We start from the raw sequence: 17459 nt of genomic DNA on the forward strand, positions 1-17459 counted from the left end.
GGGAGGGGGCCCTTTCCAAACGCCTTCGATGCTTGTGCCATACCGGGGAAGATGGCAGTCGACTGGACCAGCGCAGACATGCTGCAGGACCGGATGCACTGTCTACACCGGCTCTCTCTTACCCTTTACCCGCCCCTGTTGCTTGTCTTGTGTTTCTATGTTGTATTGATAGAAATGTGCTTTTTGTGCTGAGGTGTTTTTTCTGTTATCAAACTGTTCTCCCACTAGAATCTCAGTCTGAGTGGAGTTTTTTTTCTCCTACTCTTACCTCATGTTATGTATTTTTGTTGTTTTTTCCTATCAGCCTACCTTTCTGACATGTCTCCCCAATGTGATGTTTGTGTAAAGTTGGTCAGAAGGTTCCTTTGTAAGTGCGCATGCGCCATTAGCGTGCTGCCTGCTGTAACCCTAATTTCCTTCGGGATTAATAAAGTATTCTGATTCTGATTCTGATATACCCACCCCACACATTAATTGTCCTGTTAAAGCAGATCAATGAATTTGAGCATTTTACTCAATGCTTTTTATTATTCTGTTTCTCTGTTGTAATATAGAGGTGGATAGACATACATGGAAGACAACAGTGTTTAATTTGCTCTTAGTGGATAACATTATGGAAGGACAAGACAGTGCTCTATGTTAGTGACAGTAGTAGCAATAACTGTGTATCCACTGCACTGGATATTGATCAGGAATCTGTCCCTACATGATGCCAGACAGTTCGCTTAGATGCACCTCAAAACTGCACGCATGAGTCAGTGAGTAAGACAGACAAGCACTAATAACTATTTGACAGGCAGTCAATCCATTTTATAGTGTTGTACTAATGACTAACTACTGAACGAGTGTCTAAAATAGAGTCCTGTCTGTGCTGCTGCTACTGTTTGTTCACCAAGAGAAGAATTTACTGTTGTTTAATGCATCACTACAATTTTCGAATAGAAGACAGTTAAACTTAATTTCTTGGCTCAGAATTTTGGGTGTCCACCTGTTAGTGGATGTGACAGGAAGTATTTAAAGAAGTTATTAAACTTATGTCAGGTCAGTCACATTCACATTACACCAGAGTCAGATCAGATCCAGCTGTTAAGAAGTCAAACAGCAGGGAGAAATCAATTAAGAGTGTTGTCATGTATTTGCTCTGCCGCTTTATTTATCAAACTAACGTGTCCGTCTATAGTGCCACTATCGAAAATACTTTCCTACAGCGTAGTTTCTAGTGGGCACAGCTGATACACATCACAATTGCTTTGTTAGGGTTTTAAAATCTCATTGCAAAAAGTCAGAAATAGTATATTTAGTGCACATCATCTGCAAGTTGTGATAGCACATTACAGGAACAGCTTGGAGTTAGAACAATGCCAAAGGTTTGTCCTGCTTTATTTAGGGGAATGGAGAAACGAGGACAGGTGCTCGTCAGGGCTGATGGTAAACTGAGCCAGTGTAGAGTTCAGTTTACGTCAGTGTTGTAACCGGGAGTTATGTTCACTCAAAAGGCTGCAACTCACATCCTCACACAAGGATTGGTAGACAGCAAACAATTAAATAAGAATGCTGAAGTGCAAGTCTGAGATAGTTAAATGCTATATTTAGACTCTTAATATTTGTTTTGAAGTAGCATCTCACTGATTTAGTGGTACAGTAACGTTGAGAGTGGTACACTAAAATTCAAAGTGGTCCTTAGCACAGAAAAAGCTCCAAAATCCTTCATCCTGCACTTCATATAATGTGATCAGTGGGATATTTTCCGTAAACTCTCTCTGCCTGGCCGACCAGAACAAAAACCTCTACATTTACATTTACTTCCACTTTCTAATGATGTGAATATCAGGCTAGCAGACAGTGTGCTGGTCGCATGAATTGCTGCGATCTTCACCACACTTAAAATGTTTATTTACTTTCCATAATCACAAAGTTTCCCTGTCCTCATTTTAGGTTCTCAGTGCATTAGTTGTAGAAAGTGAGAATTAAAACGACCTTTTTGTTAGATTGTTTATTGAGGTTTATAATAATAATCCTCCCACTGTCTATTTGAGTTTTTATTTAATATGTTTTATGTATCTTTGCCATCGTGCACCACCTAATCTACAATCGTACTGCATTTGCTACATTAAATTTCTGTCGAGTTAGGGAAAGTTGCAACCCTGCGTGTTTTTTCATCTTGCAAATATAAAACGTATTCAGTTATCGTCATGGTGCTGTTGCAAGAATCTTTTTTTTTTTTGTAATATTTGAATGAAATAGTTAAAAATCGGAATGAAAACAGCTTTACTCCAATTTCTCACTCAGTTAACAGACTCTTTTTCCCCCAACTCTGCTGGTGCTGATGTGTGGCAATGATATGTGCTATAACAACTTCTGTGGCTTTAAAAAAAAGTACGTGAAAGATGTAAAAGAAAAAGTACAGTGGCAGTTTTCTGTATCAGAAGTTTATTGTTATTATAATTATTGTTGTTGTTATTATGATGATGATAGTATTTTGCAGACATTTTAAGATAAAGAATTAAAGCAAATTCAGCTGTTTTCTGACTGTGGTGAACATACAAACCAGATAAAACTTCAACAAAGTGCAATTTGTGTATTTGCAAAACATACTTTTTCACTCCAATTAATATTTTTGCAAGTCTTTTAACACACTGACACTAAAACATACACTTTGTAGTTACTCATTGTGCACCGTGACATTAAGATTTTATTTTAAGTGCTGTCCAAAATGTGAATCTATTGTCCGGCATCAAACAGCTTCTTCCTGCCCTCCATACCAGACATGGCCTCCACATTCTTACGCCAATCAGTCACCTCCTCTTTCTGTTCACAGGAAGAAAATAATTCTGTTGTTTTCCTAAAATAACCCTGAAATCATTTGAGCAATACTATCAACTTGTTGTAACTCGAATGTAACCATTATTTCAGATTAAACACTTTAAGCCAAGGGGTCAAGTTACCTGAGGTGATCTTAACACACTGACTGTGGCACTTACCTTTTCCTCCTCTTTCTTCACTGTCTTCAGGTTTGCCTTAAAGTCCACAGACTCTTTGACCTTGGATCCCAGCAGAGCACCCAACATGGCGTCAGCTGAGATCTTCACCCTCTTGAGAGCAGGCCGCTTCATCTTTCCTTTGAAGTCAAAGACCTTTTGAGAAAGATTTTCAATCTGCAGGAAACACATTAAAATTATAAGAATGAACTATGCTGTTGTGCAGAACCTGTTTCTAAATAATAACAACATTTGATATATAATGACAAAAAAGGACAAGTAAAACATGTAATGTTAAGAAAGCCATTTCTGAAGGTCATAAAGAATGAAATACTTTGAAATGCAAACCTCCTTGTTGTTTTTGCCAACTTTCACTTCAGTATCATACCGTTCTTCGTCTACCACATCAATCTTTTGGTGCAGTTCTTTGCATAGAGCCTACATTAACAGAGTAATATCAAATCGTTAAACAGAAGAGCATGCACAAAAATATTCCTGCTCATTCCAGTGTCATAAATTACCAAAAATAAGATGGAGAAAACAGCGCACCTATCGTCTAATGCATACCCATGAAAATGGTGTATATGCATGGCATCTGTACACTTATGTGTGGGGCATTTCTACTGTGTTATTTCAGTGATGCTTCTGCAGTGACCTGCACATACTTGAAGGTCCTGCAGAGACAAACCAGACAGCTGAAGTGGAGGGACTCTCTCCCTCAAAGTCGTCTCTCTCTTCAGCTTCTTTTGCTTCTTTTCATCCTCCAACATCACAGTTGCTGTTTTCAGCAGCTTGGTCTAAATTGTAGAAAATGCACGTAATGACTCAAATAACTGATAATATGGACTCCTGAATGAACAGCTTTCTAGTTTTGCTATGCATATTTCATCTGTTTTAGTAAAAACAAAGAAGAAAATACCTTAAGGGCAAGTCTGTGGGATGCAGAAATCTTTGATTTTCTCTACAAATAAAAAGTAGACAAAAATACATTTTTCAAATAATAATGTTAAACAAATGTTTAATTTCTTTAGAGATGTTAAGAACTTAAAAGAACTCACAGATCTGTGGTGGGTATAATGGTGTGGAAAGGGATAAGAAATAACATAAGAGTTTGTTTCTACATGTTAAAAATATTTTTTAAATGCCTGTGGAAATAGTTAAAAAAATATATTACTTACGCTTCAGCCATGGTTGACTTTTGTCTGTAAAATAATTAATGCTGAAGTGAGAAAATCTATTTTTGGTAAAAAGGTTGTAAGAGTAGCATTATTAGCAGCGTATGAATGCATGATCACAGTATTATAACTTTTTAACAAGCTTCTAGGCTATGGTTCAATTTTGTAAACTATTTTCACTAGCCTGTTTTTTATACTTCTTCGCATGCTGTCACATCTTTTTACCGAGACAAGTCAAAGTAATCCAGACCTTGGACTGCTTTTTTTTTTTTTTTTTAAATATAAACGTTATAAAAGTTAGAACTTTTAAATTACCAACACTGCATGCTTGAGGGTCACAGATACTTTGAATGATATTCCTTTTTTAGTCCAGTTTGATAAAACCCAGATCAGAATAAACATATGAATATTTTAATCAGTTTAATTTAATTTTTAAAAAGATAGATCTACAAAGATGGATTTTTGTAGAAAATGTATATAGCTTCTACTCAGTATTGCAAATAAATAAAAGACACATTAAAAAAATACTATATTTCTTATACATTTTTTCAGGATAGCTTTGTGTGTGTCATAATCTAATAAGGCACCTGTCAGTAGTAACATCATAATAGAAAAAGAAACCCTTAACCCCCACTACCATCACTTATACACATATATTAAACATACCTTTTTTAATCTCTGCAGAACACCCAGTTGGTGTGATCAGTCTCTGTCTTTAAACGACTGCAAGAAAACTCAAGTCAAATTTAATGACTCCTATTGCCTTCTCTGAGTGGCCAACCCAAAATAGCCTCCTCCATCCTGACAGCCAGTATATTGCATATCACTACACTTCTATCCCCCAGCAGTAGAAATATGTCCAACACTGAGCCATTATCACTGATGAATCTACACTGTGCATTTATCTTGAGCCACCTCTCGTGTTTTTGTATTTTGCTTAAAGGAGCCTGATCTTTTTGTAATGTTTTCAAAAGTGGTCTTAAGCAGCAGTTCTCTGGGCTTTCGGAAGCTCTGTCTGTCAAAGTGTTTCTTTGAATATTGGCTGCTTTTTCACTCATTCTCAGTCGTGGCCATTTTCAGAAGCTGTTTGTTAATTTCTTTGATAATCATTAATGATTCAAGTATATACCAGGTAATTAACTCGAGGAATGAACCAACACTGTGTCTACAGATGACAGGCTGCTTAGCAGATGATCTGCTCACATTTCTTTAGTTGAATCTACAAAACCTACAAAAGATAACGCATTTCACAGGTGTTGTAGTATTTTTGCACCAGCAAAGTGATTCCCAAAAAGTATTAGCTGAAAACTTGTTAAATCCCAGCATGATGTGCAGTGTGCATTACAAATAAAAAGGAAATTGGACATGTAGAGAACAAAATATGGAGTGGCGGTCTTAAAAACAGTAGATGAACAGTACCTGAAAGTCGTGTCCTTATGAAATAGAAAACAATCCGACAAAGACCTGACACAGGACCAGAGAGATACGTCTGGCCCTTAAGTTGGTACATCAACTGTTCACTGAGGTCTCATGAGAAAGTGCATTAGTTGAAGGGTGGCTGTCAAAAAGCAGTTCTTAACCTCTTAAGCCCCAACGCCCCCTGATACGGGGGCAAAAGGCAGGAGATCAGATAGGCTTGGGGCTTAAGAGGTTAAGGAAGTGAAACAGGAAGAAAAGGCTGAGGCCAAACTGTACCAGAACTGGATTGAAAATCAACGAAAACTCTCACGAATCCACATTTGAAATTTATGGTTCAAATTATCATCAGTATGTACAGAGGAGGTCAGGAGAGAGGTAAACCAATGAGTGTGTACAGCCATCTGTAAAATACGATGGAGGCTCTGTCGTGGTTTGGGGAAGCATTTAAGGCAGTGGTGTTAGAGAGCTTTAAAAATTGATGGAGTCATGAAAACAGAAAAGTACCATCAGATTTACCTACCATGCAATACCACGTAGAAAGCATTTGAGGCAATGGCTTCATTTCAATGATCCCCAACACACTACCAATGCAGTAAAAGCATACCTGGATAGAAAAACACACAGTGGAGTCACGAGCTGGCCTCCCCAGAGCCTGGACATCAACAGTGTTGAAGTAGTCTGGGATCATCTTAACAGAGAGTGGAACGAAAGGCAGCCAACATCGAAAACAAGAAGAAGTCTGTAAAACTATTCCTGGAGACTACTTAAAGAAATTACTAAGAGTGTTCAGGTTGTGTTTAAGATTAAATGTCAATATTTGGTCAGTACCACATCTACTTTCAAGCCCATTAAAATTGTACAAAGTGCTTTCCTTTATATGCTGTATTTCCATGTATGTTTGCACACACCTGTCAGTAATTCACTTCACCGATTTCCCATTTTCCAGGCAAAAATATAAAAAATTTAAAAATAGGAAAAAAATGAAAACCAATTTTTAAAAAAAACAAAATCACTTATACAGGCACATTTGTTTAATTGGCATCACACATACTGCAGATGAAAGAAAAGCTATACTATACGCTTCTTCTGGGCTATATTCTCAGCAGCATATTAAACATATCAGGTCCCCATAAGGAGAATCATGTGCTAACGGCTGTCTAAATGACTCGGGTAAAGTTTGTAGCATACGTGGTTGTTGTTTTTGTCTGCTTCCACTTGTCTTTGCACTAGGATGATGTCGGTGTAAATGCAGTCATATTCATTTTGTTCCCACTAGTGCTGTCAGCGTTAATCTCGTTGAAATGACGTTAATGCCACAACACCGCAAATCTCCGTTAACGAGCTACTGCGGATCGCCCCATGTGTGGGACTGGACAGCGTCAACATGTTAACGAGCAAACTGCGCTAACGCAGTAGTTCCCACCCATGTAATTGAGCATTGCGGCACATCCGACATACTGTTTTACTTTTGTTCATGACGCGCTTACCTTCAGGGTCATACATCACATGAAAACCAAAATAGTTCCAAAGGCCAGATCTGAATGAGGGTGGGGGAGGTTAAATTTGCCATGTTGCAACGAGCTTAACTTCTGTCTTGCTAGCTTGCGCTGCGCTCAGTGGATCTGTGCTCGACAGTGCAGCCTAGGCGGAGTAGTCCAACGCAGATCCACTGAGCTCTCAACACAGACAGCATGGTCAGAAGAAAAGTTGATAAAATAAATTAAAAATTTTGTATTGTTCGATACATATGTGTACCGAACCGAAAGCACTGTATCAAACGGTTAAATATGGGTATCGTTGCACCCCTAGTAATTTGTATTATTGCATTCAAAGCATACAGTTTTTTTTCTACTTACAAGTGTACATTAAGTCATGTTGACAAGTTTTGATTCACTCAGATAAAAACTCACTCACTTCAGCTTATGCATTGCAAACTAAAGCTTTATTTTAGCAAGATGTGTTGCTAATATAGCTTCATTTTTAACATGAGCAAAATTTTTATTGTCCAGCATTAAACATCTTCTTTCTGCCTTCCATGCCGGACATGGCTTCCACATTCTTCCGCCAGTCCGTCACTTCTTCCCTCTGTTTAAATATTAATTATGATAATTAAAATAAAAATACACAGATTTTAAATCACTCATTAATTTAGTTTAATTTCGTTTTTGTGTAATTTTTGTTGCCATTTTGAAGTTTTTACCTTTTCATCTTCTTTCTTTACTGTCTTGAGGTTGGCCTTGAAATCAGCCTTTGTTAGTCTGGAGGTCTCGGTGCATGCACCCAGCATATCGTCTGTTGTTTTCTTGACCCTTTTCAAATTGGGCTTCTTTATACCCTTCAGCTCAATGATCTTCTGATTGAGTGATATAATCTGTGCAGCAAACATCAAACATGTGTATAACGTTTACATTCTGACAATGAAAGTACTTGCTGTTATTAACCGCTGTAGGTTTTAACCAACCCATTCACCACTAGGGGCAGCATTTTACCACCATTTTTTACACGCAGGACTATACAAAAAGTACTTTTACACTGTGATTCAAATTGTTTGTACCTCTTTCTCGTTTTTGCCTGCTTTGGCCTCCATATCATAACGTGTTTCATCCACTACGTCAATTTTACGATGTAATTCTTTGCAAAGTTCCTGTACAGAAGAAAAATAAAGATGTTTAAATGACATAAATTTATTAATTACCGATCATTTAAAATTTGTTTGGTCAGTACCTGGAGCTCCTGGACTGACATTCCTGACAGCTGCAGTGGAGGGTATGACTCATTCACAACTCTTTCTTTCTCCCTTTCCTTCTCTTCACCTTCTACCACCAGCATAGCAGCGGCCTTTTTCAGCAGTTTGGACTAAAATATAGTAAGAATTGAATCACTCTTTTTAACATTAAAAACAATGGCTCTTTTGAATAATAATGATGATAACTATAAAAAATTAAAATGATAATAAAAAACCAAACACAACAAATACAAAACACAAGTTCCTTTGAATCTATAAGACCTACTTTCAAAAGGAGTCGACGTGTAACAGCAAACTTTCGCTTTCTCTTGGACTAAAACCAAAGGAGGTAAATCAGTGTAGATGATAAATATCATATGAAGTGTATAAAACTTCGAATTTGGATTAGAGATTAAGTAATCGTTGTGAACATTGGCATTTTTACTCACCGGTCTTCATTATCAAAATGGTGGTATGAGTACACACAAACACACACAGACACACACACACACACATGCACACACAGATCACTTGTTTTATTTTTTTTAACTTGAGAAAGTTTTTTTAAAATAGGTGAATGATGTAACACATTAAACAAATTATACTAGGAAAATACTCACCCCTCAGACATTGCTGCAGCTTATTGTGCCTTTGGAAGAGAAATACATTTTTTAACATCTAGTATCACAAATATAGATTCACAGATTTTCAGGTTAGTTTAAATTAATGTTCAAGCAAACATTTCAAAGGTTAAAGGTTTTGAACATGATGCTGTGAAGCTTTTCTTTCTCATATCTTGGTGTAAAGTTAATATTTTGGGGGGCTTTGGATGCAAACTACATTTATAATCCAGGTGACGTTGTCACCTGATTTGTGGACTCTTATTTTGAAGGCTGAATCCCATGGTCTTGTTTTTTTTTTTAACCGCATATTAAGAGCAAAGGGAGGAACTGAGCAAGAAATAAATTAGTGCATATGCATACAAAAGCAACTTGCAACTATGACCATAATTGACAAAATGAACAGAATCTTGTATTTTTAAAATATTTTTATTTAAAAATGTAAAACTAGTGATTGAGACCAAAAACCTATGAGGGATTTACTGAGGTCATGGGTCACATAAGCTCAATGGTTATTTTCCCATAGACTTCAAATCAGCTGGAATTGTTTTTAAAACCTCTTTTTAGAGTTGCCCCCTGCTGATCATTAAAAAGAATGCATGATTAAGGTTTTTGGGACCTGTAGGCCATCCTTTAGTTACAGTATGGGGTTTGGATTTGTGATTAAAGAAAAAAAAATACTGGAATATATTATCTTGTAACTAACAACTATTTTCTTATTTTGCTCTCTTTTATCCTTTTTTAAAATAAAAAAAACTTTTGTTTACACAAAGCAATCAACTATGTGTAACATACATAACATGTGCAAACTAATAGATAATAACAATTTTAAAAAGCACAAATTATTAGTATTCCTAGTATTCTCTGTTGATAATAAGATTAGGGAGTTCGAGATCTGCTAAACAGATTTATTTAGTCTAATAGCTCTCAGGGGCTTTCAGATAGTTTTCAGCTTTCTTCCCAGGAGTTGCCTGTTGCGCAGCTATATTTGGCCACATTGCACTGTGTCCCATCAGCTGCTGTGGCCTTGATAATGCGAGAGACAGCCAAGCAACAAAAAGTTTGGCAGCACAGAAAGTGGAACAACACCATACCAGCATATATCAGTAGATCTCATCCAGATTCATATTGTGGCACATTTTCTATCTTAGAAGATTGTTTATTTTGTTTCTCTGTTACCAACACTTAAATTTAGCTGGCTAATGTCTTTGAATAATCTCTCCGTGATATATATGCCTTCATATTACGTAGCCTTCTCCTTATCTATATGTTTTTATTTACTCTGTATCTTTACCTGCAAAAACTTACTACTGATTACTACATTGTATTAAAGTGAATTTAATCGTGATAAACAGTTGTAGTTCTAAAAATAAAAAGCTCTCCTCACTTGACGACATTATCCAGTTTAAAATAAGCCAGTCTAAGAGAGGGTGAAGGTCAAAGTCAACAAGCAAAGTTACAGGTGGTTTAAGGAAGCCTTCAGCCTTAGCTAGAAGGTTACCAGTTCATATGAGCAAACTTTCGTCACTTATTACATCAGCTTTTAACTGCAGTGAAGGATCAAACGTGTTGTTACCAGAGCCAAAACACAGTTGCGCAGTTTCAGCCTCAGATTACATTTCCTCACTCAAAGGGTGAAGACATCATTAAGAAGCCTGAGATGTTGTGGGAGTAAAAGCTAGGCTGCCAAGTTCAAAAAGTTTTAAGACCTTGACAAAAGTAGCCACATAGCTGTGATCCTGTCACATAAATACCGGCTGCAGTATCACTGTCAGGGGCATGTAGATATGCAGTATTCCTCTACCCCTAAGTTAAAACAAGACTCAGCTCGACTGAGACAGCCAAAGGGCTTTAAATGCAGGTACTTTAACAACTCAGAAAATAAAACAGAATGGACCTTTAATGCCATTGTTAAAAAGAAACAATAGAAAAAAATATTTTTAACTATAGTTTAATAGCTATAGTCCACTGAATCACCTTTAATGAGCCATCACTTAATCTTGCATTGCTAGGTCAAAAAGTCTAATTTAATATCCATGTTAAAAATCTCTGACTTTAATTTTCTATTATTGTGTGAAACTTACCTTGGCGTTGACGGGAAATCAGACAAGGTAGTGGTGTGCTGAGAAAAGGAAAAGCACTTTATGGTTATTGCTCAAAGATTTATGTGCCCAAAGTATTGTGTGGATGGCTTGTTAAAATAGACACCCCCCCCCCCCCCCCCTCTCTGTCCACCTGACAATTGCTGCACCATGCAGCACAATCCATTTTTGATTTGCCCTCAACCCATGACCCATTTATTTTCATGTGATTGCATTGCACAAGGCACACCTCACGCCCCCCTCACCTAGCTGACAGCTGAGCTATCCTTTGTAGATGCCAGGCACTAAAAGCATGGTTGCTTTTTTAAATATGCGCCACGGTGAGCCCTCATTGTTTGCCGGCAGAGGCCTACATTAAAGACCAGTTATTTCAGTGGTGCATGCTAATGTGAGTTTGTAAAAGTTGAAGTCTTGAAGTTTATTTCAACCTAACCTTTGAATCTGTACGTAGAGGCATTAAAAACAGGGTTTTAAGTGTATTTTCAGTTTGCATTTTAAGTGTGTTAAAACGTGGTTTTAACACACTCAAAACCATGTTTTAGGTGATTTTAAGTGTATTTATAGTGTATGTAAGTAAAGAATAGACTGCAGAGTAAGCAAGTGTTTGGATTATTTAATTCTAAAGCATGGCTTTTATAAAGTGTTTTAAAAACCCATTTTTAAACATGGTGTAACTCATGTCTGTACTCTCATGGTTATAGTATTATGAAGTACTTATTAAAGTGTATTCATCAATAAAAATCATTCACTAAAAACATTTACATATTTTGATCTACTTTGCAAGCATGATCAAGCAAAACATATGCAGTTTATAGTTTATATATCAGGGGAATGATACATTTTAAGGATGAGGAAGTATAGAGATGAACACACACACACTCTGATCACAGCTACACTAAGGTATTTGATAAGGAGGAACACAGAACTTCATATCGCAGCCTGGGGCTGCTGTACTCAATAAAAGAGTATTTTTATATTTGGACTAAGATGCCACCATGGCTTATAAATCATTGCCATGACTGCACTCACACACAGAGGTCGGATCAAACGCTATATCTACGGTCTATTCTGGTCAGATTTCAGTGGCACAGGACTGTCTGTCTCTCTGTCTGCTTTAGTGTTATGTAAACTGATACAGTTGAGCTCAATATCCAGTAGGAGGCACAGTAACTCAGACAATACAACAGGAATTATCACATAGCCATGTACTATGTTATAGCTGGTAACCATGTAGTGCATTGCTCTAAGTTTGTTCCCCACAATGCTGGACTGTCTCCTGGCTTTATGTGATTTAAGAGATGTTCTCACTAGCTAGGAGAGGTTTATAGTTCAAGTCTTCATTCCAGGTCAAGGCTCAAAGTGCCCAAGAAAGAAAAGCAGTTTAAAAAATATAAAGAAAATGAAAAAAAGATTTAAATTAAAAGTTTTTGTTCCTTTTGGTTGTTTGTATTAACCTTGTAACTGGAATTTAAATGTCTTGAAACAGGGGTCATTTCCTAATTGTAAATTTGGCCACTGCTGCCTCCTAGTGACTGTTTGATGTTTTAATATTTTTGTTGTTGTTGTTATTAATCTATAGCATTCAAAAACACTGCACTATCTAATTTACAAGCAGCTTGTGACATTAAAAAAAAGTGTCGTGCATTAGAATGGAAACTACGACATACCGCTTCCTGTTTAGATGTCTGATAAAACTGAAGAAAATCCTTGCTGAACTCACACCACAGATAGCGTTCGCTGTGTTTGCATGTTTTCAAGTGGGGATCTTTATTGTATTCATTTATCTTTCTCATTTGCTCCGTTGCTTTTAAAGCTTTTCCAACTTGAGCTACAGGATCAGGATCTACACCAGCATGAGCCACTTTCTTTTTTTCTGTTTCTGTTTGAGTGCTGGACTCACAAACTCGTCTGGTCTTAGGATGCTGGACAACCATCTGGACTGCAAAAAGCCAGTGAGAATTTTATGCTACATAACAATTTAAGCAGTCTGATTAAGGTTAGAGGTTGGGGATTTATAATCTTCATGAACTTATCCTGTTTGTTTTTGCATTTTTTTTTTTTTTGTCTTATCTTTGCAGGGCCTTAACAACTGCACAATTAGTAAGTATATTATCTATCAACCAGTTGAATAAAGTTGACATACTGCTGTATAAATGAGGAAGAGTTCAACCATATATAGTTGAATAACAAAATTGAATAAAGTGCTGAAAGCATCATATTACTGGTATGCCAAGCATTAAAATACATGCTACTTAAATAAATGGTGAAAAGATGGCTTTCTTTGCTGTACATTTACATATTACCTTTTATCTTGTTAATTATTGTGAAGGCTTAATAGAATCTTATCTAAAAATCATCCATAAAATGTTGCACGGTAGAACGTAAACTACTTTTTGAAAGCAAGAAAACTATGAGGAAGTAAAATGTATGTACTTTAAAATTATACTTAATTATACTTAAGGTAAAGGAGAGTAAATATGCTATATATTCCACCACTGCACACATCAGTGAAATATATTTTAGCATCATAATATAGAAATCCCTCGATGTCAGATAACTGCTCAGATGAACAGAAAGTACCTAATACAGAAGCTCCTACCGGCCCAGATTCGGTGGATTTGAAACTCTGGAAGGGCAAACATGAGCTTGTTCCTGTTTTGAATGTGACGTGGAAAATACATATTGACTGTAAGTAAAGCTAATATTTACTGTAGTTCACATTTTTTGAATATGTCAAGAGAAAAATGAAAACCTATTAGTGCTTCATTTAAAGGCAAATAGAAAATGAAATATTAAAAATGGCAACAAATATACCACTTTTTCTGTTCACAGCATCCATATGGGCGCTTAAGGGATCTCAAATTAATATTGTGGATCAAACTACAAATCAAAGTCTTTGTGTGCAATTAAGTTTTGGTTGTACAAAATTGCACAACCAAAACCATAAGGTAGGAGAAATAATTGATTCCGTAACCTTTACTTAACTATTACACATTCAATGAGAAGTTTAAATATGCGTGATTTTTTTTTCTTTTTTCTTTATTAGTGGACATTTTCTTTGGATGAAGTTGAGGTAGACTTCGGCCACACATACATGGTGACTGTTTTTAATTTGCCAGAACCTGAGAATGGAGATAAGAGGAAAGGGAAGTCAATTGCCATTCCAGGTAAGTTACCACCAGATCTAGATGAACCGGAGAAGAAGACCTTTTTCAGTCTCACATGTCACATAATACTTGTCCACGCCAGTCAATTTTTTAAGATGTTTGGTAATTGTAATCATTTAAAGGATGAAACCTGCTTACTGTTGCTGTGTGGTTTGTGGACAGGAGTTGCAGCTGCAGATCATTGAGCTTTGGTTGAGGTTTGCACTTTGACTGGGCCATTGCAACCCGTTGATTACTTCCTTTTTCACCCATTATGTTATAGATTAGCTGCATTGTCCTATTGGATGATTAACTTTGAGCCAAGTTCTGGCAGATGGCCTCATGTTTGACTCTAGAGTACTTTGACATACAGAGGAGTTCATGTTTGACTCAGTGACTGCAAGGTGCCCACGTCCTGTGTCTGCAAAACAAGCACCATTTTTTTTTTATTACAGTCAGTGTGAAGTGTTTGTGCTGATATGTTGTGCAAACATGACGCTCTGCATTATGGACAAAACATCTGTCTGAAGGTCATTGTTCCAGAAGTCTTGTGGGGGTTTTTTCAAATGCAACTTTACAAGCCTAAGCTGTGTTGCTGTGTTCTTTTTAGAAAGAAGAGGCTTTCCAAACTGGGCGCACTAGTTCAGTCCTGTTTTTTCTAAATGTGCCATTATGTACTTTAACATTTAACAGACTAACTGAGGCCTGTAGAGTGTGAGATATAGCTCTTGGGTTTTCTCTAAGCATTGAGCATTTGACCTTTTGCTGAATTTCCTAGGGCATCGACTGCTGGGAAGATTATGGAACATCTAAATGTTGCAAACAAGCAAGATGCCAAAATATATACTTTTATAGACGTTGTCACGCTTGCTGATGGTCAGTTAATCAAATGCATTTGATCAGCATTACCCGGCTGCTGCCTACCATCTTAAATCATAAGGATGCAATAAGGGAGTACTCGGTTTTCTCACAGAACTGTAGCTGATTTTAATCCAGGTGTAAGCACAATATGGGCTAATGTGGAAGTTACAGCCACAAAATGTTGCAATCAATACCATCAAACAGTAAGAAGAACAAGAATCAATGAAACAGTAATTATAATAAGAGTAATTAAAATAATAATCAATAATAAGAAATCAACAGGCTCACTGCTGATTCTTCTGTAGTCTGAATCACTTTTGCAGCTGTAATTTTCATGTTTGACTTTAATATGTCCTGGTTCCCTTCTTACATCATCTACTACGATTCCCAGGATGTGATGACAAAACAATCCAACAGGTCCGAATGTGTCTGGAAAACGGTAAATTTCACATTCTTTGCTTCTCTTGAATTTTAAATATTTCAGTATTCATTTAGACCCAGAACACTGAAACATGTTCTTATTCTTCGTCTTTCATTTCAGGCAGCCTGTGGGATCATAGCATGCGGACTGAAGTGTTGACTAATGGTAACATCAAAATGTTGTCCATTGTTGTAACATTTAAGGCTTCATGGTATTCAGAGAAATACAGAGTTTCCATCCTGAACAGTGGCATCCTTTGCTCAAAGAATGTCTCAAAGGTAGTTCTACTTAAACTCGACACCTTTTTATATCAGTCATGACAGGAGTAATCATGACATGACTTTGTTTTCTTTTAATTCCCCGTAAATAACAAGGAAAACGCAACGACTGTGAACGTGACATTTGAGTTTGAGCGGTGGCAACTCAGGCTGTGTGAAATATCAGTAATGGTGAGTTAACTTAGTGTACCAATCTTAACAGTTAGTAAAATAATTTTTCGTATAGAGATAATATGTCAAGAGCTCATTCTACTCTGCTTGTCTTGAAGGTCCAACCATTCTTTAGGCAATGCCAAAATAATTGTTGGAGCCCCAAGAAAACAATTGATTACTGCCAGTGTAAGTGCAATTTTTACCAATCATATTGTAGGTATCAGAAGTCTTACATTAACCTATAGTCATGTTGTAATTCATTTTACGTATGTTTAGTTATATGAAAAACTATTTCAAAGTATGTAAGTATGAGTTTCTTTCTTTTTAGATTATCCAACAAGGACTTATCTTATAAAGGCCGGCATTGGACTGCTGTTAATTAGTATTTGTCTGGCTTGTTTGCTCTGGAGAGCATCTCATAAAGGTTTGTCTTCTTATAAACATGCACTGTATTAAACAGAAGCTTGAATAGATAAATAGTTAATTTGCAATTTTCTTTATTTCTCAGATCCTTTGGACACATCTTCACCCACTGCCAGAGACCAACCACAAGTTTTGCAAGTCAAAGAGAGAAAGAGCGTCCTCATCATCCACTCCCTTGATCACCCTTTATACAAAAATATTGTTCTCAAGCTTTGTGCCTTCCTGATGAACAAATGTGGTACTGAGGTGGTCCTGGATTTGCTGGATTCCAGTAGACTGGGAGTGCTTGGAAAGATCCAGTGGTTGGACTGGCACAAAGAGCAAATTGAGAAATCCTCTGCTAAGATACTAATCCTGTGCTCACGAGGCGTACAAGCCAAGTGGAGAGCCATGTGTGGTGACAAACAGGTTTTCATGAGAGAAGATGCTTGCTCATCTGTAGGTGACATGCTCACACCGTCCCTCAGCCTCTTGGTTCCTCATTTTATCCGATCTGCATCGTTCAAAAAGTACATTGTGGCTTACTTTGATGGCGTTTCTTCAGAAGAAGACGTTCCTTCGCCTTTCAACATTACAGTACGATACAAGCTGATGAAACAGTTCGAGGAGGTCTTTTTCAGAATCCTGGACTTAGAAAAACATGAACCAGGCATTGTGAAGCAAGTTGAAGGGCTTTCAGAAGACACTTACCATCTGTGTCCTTCAGGTAGAGCCTTGCATGATGCTATAGAGGCTTTCCGTGCATACCAGATGAAGCATCCACGCTGGTTTGAAGAGGAGCTACTGGAAAGCTCAGAACTGGAGTTTGAGGAGACTTCATATGAAATCTATAAAAACCCTCCCATATACCCGAAATTTAAAACAGATTATGTTCTTCACCCAGTGCAAGTTATCAGTCATCATGTGCAGACAAATGATGACTTCATCGCAGATGAAACAAAACTTTATCTGTCAGAAAATCTTCAAATGTTCTCCTCACTGCACTTCCACCCACTAATTGTTCAGAACTCGTGACCGTCCTTCTATCCATTTTCTTAACCTCGTATCCAACTTAGGGTGGCAGAGGGGCTGGAGCCTATCCCAGCTAACACTGACTGCAAGGCAGGTACACTGTGAAATGTAACTAGTTCTCAGAACTTAAAAAAATTATGGAATCTC

At 37.1% G+C, this 17459-nt stretch overlaps 3 protein-coding genes across 3 annotated transcripts; 1 reads left to right on the top strand and 2 right to left on the bottom strand.

Moving 5' to 3' along the window:
• Nucleotides 1–318: 318 nt before the first annotated feature.
• Nucleotides 319–5726, bottom strand: LOC146515252 (troponin I, fast skeletal muscle-like). Its single transcript, XM_085166786.1, has 7 exons — nt 4820–5726; nt 4153–4180; nt 3898–3939; nt 3644–3775; nt 3327–3416; nt 2982–3155; nt 319–2808 (listed from the first exon to the last, which is right to left on the bottom strand). Exons 4-7 carry the CDS (start codon nt 3746–3748, stop codon nt 2722–2724), a joined length of 456 nt encoding a protein of 151 aa, XP_085022912.1. The 5' UTR covers nt 3749–3775; nt 3898–3939; nt 4153–4180; nt 4820–5726; the 3' UTR covers nt 319–2721.
• Nucleotides 5727–7492: 1766 nt separating this feature from the next.
• LOC146515253 (troponin I, slow skeletal muscle-like) lies at nt 7493–11228 on the bottom strand. Its single transcript, XM_085166787.1, has 7 exons — nt 11002–11228; nt 8914–8946; nt 8584–8631; nt 8297–8428; nt 8127–8216; nt 7773–7943; nt 7493–7657 (listed from the first exon to the last, which is right to left on the bottom strand). The coding sequence occupies exons 4-7, from the start codon at nt 8399–8401 to the stop codon at nt 7571–7573; spliced, it is 453 nt and encodes a 150-aa protein (XP_085022913.1). The 5' UTR covers nt 8402–8428; nt 8584–8631; nt 8914–8946; nt 11002–11228; the 3' UTR covers nt 7493–7570.
• Nucleotides 11229–12832: 1604 nt separating this feature from the next.
• LOC146515254 (interleukin-17 receptor A) lies at nt 12833–17324 on the top strand. Its single transcript, XM_085166785.1, has 11 exons — nt 12833–12971; nt 13098–13119; nt 13573–13707; nt 13852–13967; nt 14066–14186; nt 15418–15465; nt 15568–15725; nt 15822–15896; nt 15995–16064; nt 16207–16302; nt 16387–17324. Exons 1-11 carry the CDS (start codon nt 12873–12875, stop codon nt 17313–17315), a joined length of 1869 nt encoding a protein of 622 aa, XP_085022911.1. The 5' UTR covers nt 12833–12872; the 3' UTR covers nt 17316–17324.
• Nucleotides 17325–17459: the final 135 nt, after the last annotated feature.

This window comes from Neolamprologus multifasciatus, chromosome 7 (genome assembly GCF_963576455.1).
Source record: "Neolamprologus multifasciatus chromosome 7, fNeoMul1.2, whole genome shotgun sequence".
Classification (NCBI taxonomy): Eukaryota; Metazoa; Chordata; class Actinopteri; order Cichliformes; family Cichlidae; genus Neolamprologus; species Neolamprologus multifasciatus.

Coding starts and splice junctions, on each gene's coding strand:
- LOC146515252 (XM_085166786.1), bottom strand. CDS start 3,748: ATGTTGGAGGATGAAAAGAAGCAAAAGAAGCTGAAGAGAGAGACGACT. Junction 3,156..3,326: donor TTGGCAAAAACAACAAGGAG/GTTTGCATTTCA, acceptor TGTTTCCTGCAG/ATTGAAAATCTTTCTCAAAA. Junction 2,809..2,981: donor TGAAGAAAGAGGAGGAAAAG/GTAAGTGCCACA, acceptor TCCTGTGAACAG/AAAGAGGAGGTGACTGATTG.
- LOC146515253 (XM_085166787.1), bottom strand. CDS start 8,401: ATGCTGGTGGTAGAAGGTGAAGAGAAGGAAAGGGAGAAAGAAAGAGTT. Junction 8,217..8,296: donor TGTCAGTCCAGGAGCTCCAG/GTACTGACCAAA, acceptor TCTTCTGTACAG/GAACTTTGCAAAGAATTACA. Junction 7,658..7,772: donor TAAAGAAAGAAGATGAAAAG/GTAAAAACTTCA, acceptor ATATTTAAACAG/AGGGAAGAAGTGACGGACTG.
- LOC146515254 (XM_085166785.1), top strand. CDS start 12,873: ATGAGCCACTTTCTTTTTTTCTGTTTCTGTTTGAGTGCTGGACTCACA. Junction 12,972..13,097: donor ATCTGGACTGCAAAAAGCCA/GTGAGAATTTTA, acceptor TTATCTTTGCAG/GGCCTTAACAACTGCACAAT. Junction 15,726..15,821: donor GCTCAAAGAATGTCTCAAAG/GTAGTTCTACTT, acceptor GTAAATAACAAG/GAAAACGCAACGACTGTGAA.